This window comes from Nicotiana attenuata, unplaced genomic scaffold (genome assembly GCF_001879085.1).
Source record: "Nicotiana attenuata strain UT unplaced genomic scaffold, NIATTr2, whole genome shotgun sequence".
Classification (NCBI taxonomy): Eukaryota; Viridiplantae; Streptophyta; class Magnoliopsida; order Solanales; family Solanaceae; genus Nicotiana; species Nicotiana attenuata.
Genome location: NW_017673832.1, coordinates 35780 through 41166, shown reverse-complemented (window position 1 = coordinate 41166; position 5387 = coordinate 35780). Strand labels below are relative to the sequence as shown.

The 5387-nt window shown below is 31.0% G+C and overlaps 1 protein-coding gene across 1 annotated transcript; it reads left to right on the top strand.

Moving 5' to 3' along the window:
- The first annotated feature begins 3374 nt into the window (after nucleotides 1-3374).
- LOC109217403 (protein SRC2-like) lies at nucleotides 3375-4520 on the top strand. Its single transcript, XM_019381642.1, has one exon. It carries the CDS (start codon nucleotides 3473-3475, stop codon nucleotides 4337-4339), a length of 867 nt encoding a protein of 288 aa, XP_019237187.1. The 5' UTR covers nucleotides 3375-3472; the 3' UTR covers nucleotides 4340-4520.
- Nucleotides 4521-5387: the final 867 nt, after the last annotated feature.

The window sequence follows — 5387 nt, the reverse complement described above, 5'->3', positions numbered from 1 at the left end:
CAGAAGTTGGAATTTAGGAATTAAAGAATCAAAGTGGAATCTCGGGAAATAGGGGAGAATTAACAAATGGTCAACAGAGGTATAAAAGAATGTGAACACTCCGTTTTTTAGATGAAAAAGAGCTAAGAAGCGTAGATAAAATTAGGATTTAAGTTATATATGCTAATAGTATAATTTTTTTTTACATCATCGAGTCAATTTATTGATTATAGCAGGTTATCATTTTATTTTTTTAGGTTATTTCAGAAGGCTTGCTACGAGGATTTATTTAGTTGCAAGTAAATTTAGCATGATGATGCAAAAGAATCTATAAACTAATAGTACACTGACTCAAAATCCTCACCTTTTTCGAGAATTTAAACTTCTCTAGTTTTGTAATATTCCCTCTTTTAACAATAGAGCTCTGGCAAGATGTTGAATCGTAGATAAATTTATAATTTCTTTTTCGTTTTTATTTATTTTTAAAAAGGTAGGTTTAATTAAACAGCAATGCATAATAGTAAGTAGGCTTAAGTTGATACAGTAAGAATCATATTCCCTGTCGCTGACATTCACGTTCGGAAGGGGCACCTTAAAACTCCGAGAAATTAGAGACTGAGAATAAATGGATCTGATTGAGTTCCTCTACTGATTTGATTCTCCCTAAATATTGAAATATAAATAATTTTGTATTTGAATCAATTTGAAATTAAGTGTATTCCGATAATAAACTCATTTTTAGTGTCAACATCAATGACTTATTTTCACCTTCTTGTACCTCTATCTGTGACTACTTATTCATAAAATAGACTTCCATTACTTTAAAGGATAATTTCAACCTTTGGTGCTTAAAAATACTTAAATTCAGCTTGGCTATACGGCTTCCATATCATTACAGATTAAGATAACACTACCAGCCTATGTCTTAAATCTTTTTTTTTTTTTTCCTTCATATTTTCGATTAAGCAAATAAAGTACACTGTTGTTCTATAAAGCTTTTCTTTCATTCTTGTGTTTTTATTATTTATTTACCAAAATACTAAAACTAAAAAGTTCTAGAATCTTACGTCTTCGTTAACGCCTCTCATTAAAGCTAGAACGTCTCGCCCCATTCTTTTGACTTTCAAAATTAGGATTCCATTTACACTTCACTATATCGGTGTGAAATTGCTCTTAGAGCTTGTTTGACAAAACTTTTCAGAGGCTAAAAGTATATTTTTTAAATTAAAAAAGTATTTTTTGAAAAGTTTAAGGTGTTTGTCCAAAATGATAAAGTTCCTTTGAGCATTAACAGAAGTAAATTTTTTGATTTTGGGGAGAAGTTACAAATTCTGAATTCTTTCAAAAAGCAGAAGCAAAAGCATAAATTAATTTATTCAAGACAAAAACAACCTTACAATAAATTTATATTTTTCAAATTATTTCTCATTCATTTAATTTTTATTTTTCTTTTCCTTTTCTTTTTTTATTTCTACTATATCTTTCTTCTCTTTTTTATTTTAATCATATTTTTATTCTCTTTCTCCTATTCTTAAGAGTATATATTAAATTTATATTGAATGATGTATTTTGATATATTAAACTATCATGTAAGTAATAGGTAATGGAGTATCAAATACTCAATGTTATTGCTTTGGAATAACTATTTTTATATTGGTTGAAAATTATAATTTATATTTTTACTTTACATTTTATATTTTAATTTGATTCTTTTATAATAAATATTTAAATTTATTTTTTCTTTTTTAAATAATACTAATTGCAGACTAAACCTTTACTGCCCTTTTTCGTAATTTGATACTTTAAAGTACTTTTTGAAAAGATTGGTCAAACTAAATGAACTTGCAAAAAACACTACTCAAATGAACTGGTCAAACACAAACTGATATTTTGCAAAAATAAAAAATATTTTTGAGCAAAATCACATTTTTAAATAAGCAATTTTTGACGGCTTGGCCAAAAGACTTTTGGTGCTAGTGAAGAATCCAATTCCACCACCATATATGTCACCATTTTGGGATCGTAAATTAATAGAAGACTTTTATATTTTGACTAGACATAAATCTCCCAAGATATGATTATACTTCAAATCGTTATATACGATTTTAGAGCAATTATTTTTAAAACAAAGCATATTCGGTTATCTTATTCTTCAAATATTTGTAATTTGTGTGGTTTTAGCTGAGCAGAAAAAAGAATACTAGAAATGGAAGAAAAATCTACATAAAGATCCACCTTTATTTACGTATTTTGTCAAGAAAAAAAGCATTTTTCATGTATAATTTGGACTTCCATAGAGTGATCAAGTATTTTAGAGCTTATGATTTTATGACCATTCGAAATTCTTTTAGTTATATAATTTTTCACATGAGATTTTTATGTTAAAACACAATAGTACAATAATATAAAATGATAAGAATCTTTATAGTTGGAGCACTTATATTTTTCTATTTAAATTAATACTCTCATATCATGCCTTCGAAATTTCGTCAAAATTGCGTTAGCTTATTCCGTAAGGCCGTTTGGGTATATTCTAAAATTTCCACACGCAGTTGACGCGAGGTTTGTTCTGACTTGGGCGCTTAAGATAAGGAAAAGGGATAAATACTATTCTGATGGGGATAACGCGTCTACTATTTTATCATAATCCCGTAGGACACTCTCGCTTTTTCTGGATATCGAAACGACGATACCCATTCAGAAAAGCAAATTAGCCCTTTTACTTATGGACCCAATGTAACCGTGTACTTGCACTTCATACTCGAATTAGATACCTTCTTTTAATTTATTTTTTTTAAGAAAAAATTAAAATAGATACCTTCTTTTTACATAGTAAAAGTAACGGTGGAAAATAGACCAAGTGGACGGGTAACAAGATTTTAAATATTTGCCACTACATTTGATTTGTAATCCTTTAACCATGTTGGTACAACATCCAACTTATATTTTCTCAAAAGTAAAAAATTTATATTCAACTAATCAATTTTAAAAATACTTTTGAACAACAATTCGTATTTGGCCAGACTTTTAAAAACTACTTCTAATTATATATTTTTTTTAAAAATATATAATTTAGTAAGAAGTTATTTATTTATCCTTCTCAAGAGCTGCTCCTGTTTTAATTTAAAATATTCTTTTTCTACTAAAAGTTTGATCATGAACCTTAATTTTTTTTTAAAATATTTTTTTATAAAAAATATACGTTTGAATATGGCCCTGAATTCATTGTGATTGCTTACTTACCAGTTAACCGCTTTATTGGTGCTGACGAGAAAAAAAACACTAATTTATTGGGGATTAATATATTTACTTTAATCCAACTTGTGTAGAGTCGGTTCATGTGAACTTTCCTTGTCTTTTCCTTCATTATTATCCTTTCCTATAAATAAAACTCTTTCTTTCCCCATAAACAGAGTCAAACAAACAGAATTTTCTCACGACTATTTTCTCATTCTCCTAGTTTCTTTCTTTGCTAGTTCAACAATCCAAAACAATGGAGTTACGTCCATTAGATATCAAAGTTATTGCCGCAGACGGCATAAAGAATGTCAATACTTTCTCTAAAATGGATGTCTATGTTGAAGTCTCCATCTCTTATCCTAACCAAACCAATAAGCAAAAGACCTTCGTCCACAAAAATAGTGGCACAAATCCTAAGTGGAATCACTCTATGAAATTCACTCTTGACGAAACTTCCCTCACAAAACCAGGGCTTTACCTCATCTTTCGTCTCAAATCTGAACGTACTTTAGGTGACACAAAAATTGGTGAAGTCTCTGTTCCTATTCATGATCTCTTTAATCAGTCTACTTCTAATGGCACAGCCGAGAGGTTTGTTGAATATCCAGTAATAACAGAGAGCGGAAAACCGAAAGGTACTTTGAAATTTTCTTACAAATTTGGTGAAAAATTTACAGCGGCTGATCAAAAGAAAGAGGTAAATCATGAGCCTGTTACTGCTTATCCCGCGCCGCCACATGCTGCTGGTGCATCATATGGTATGGCTTATAATCAGCAAAATTCCGGATATGCGTATCCTCCTCCTCCTCAAACTTCTTATGGTGGGTATGCACACACTGGATACCCACCTGCTGGTGGTGCACCGGGTTATGGATACCCGCAACCACAGCCTGGTTATGGGTATCCACCCGTACAACAACCTGGGTACGGATATCCACCGGTGCAACAGCCTAAGAAAAAGAACAAGTTTGGAATGGGAGGTGGATTAGGTTTGGGATTGGGTGCTGGTTTGCTTGGTGGTTTGTTGGTGGGAGATATGGTTTCGGATGTTGGAGAGATGGCTGCTTATGATGATGGCTATGGGGATGCCATGGGAGATATGGGTGGCTTTGATTTTTAGATTAATTTTGGTGCTTTGTAATTTTATTTTATTTTATTTTGTTCTTTGGAGATATAATAAACTGCAGTACTTTGTATATTTTGGAAGTTCTTTTTTTTTATTTGTTTAGATCTCTTGTATTCGAGTCATTGACTACTTCTTGCTACGATTTTCTAACTGAATATGCTTTTAGTTCCTAAGACTACTTCTTGTTGTAATTTAATTTAATACACAATTTTTCATACATGAGTTTCTCCGAACAATCACTCTTCTAATTTATGTGAGAAGTTTCGTTTCTCGGATCAATTTGACTAATCTTTAAAGTTAAATTGTTTATTAGGTCAATTTAATATTTTAAAATTAAAATTTGAATATTTAAAAATTAATAAGTTGCATCCTACTCAGACTCATGTTGAGATAATGCAAAATATATTTTAAAATATTTGTTTTAAGTTCACTTAGTGTCGGTCCCGCCCCCTTTCAATGGGTATAGCAAAGAATATACATAGATGATAGATCTTGTCCTAGTCTTCCCCTCTGTTTGCGAATAGTTGAGTATGTGTCCTCTGTGTGGAGTTCGGAACCAAAATTGATTCTTTTGGATAAGTAGCACTTTAATAGGTGTAAAACAAAAAAAGATGACATTTTTATATATAGCGCCCAAATACTGGGCGCTATACATTAACGTTAATTGTGCCCTTAATGTATAGCGCTGAGTATTTGGGCGCTATATATAAAAGCTGCCACGCCCAGGTATAGCGCCGGGGCGCTATACATACAACTTTATGTATAACGTCCAGTATTTGGGCGCTATACACCTTTTTTCTGGCCCCACCAATAATTCCTGACTTCAATAATTCAAAAGCGTATAGTGCCCACTTTTTGGGCGCTATATATAAAAAAAAAAATTCCCGGCTAGCCATTTCCTATATAAAGAGGTTAGGATTGTATAGAAATTCATTCAAAATTTTTTTTAACTCTTGTTGAAACGTTTATTGTTGTTAAATTCTCCAGCATTTTTTCATTATGTCTGAAGAGCGTAGAATAAGAGTTTCATTATATTGGGGGG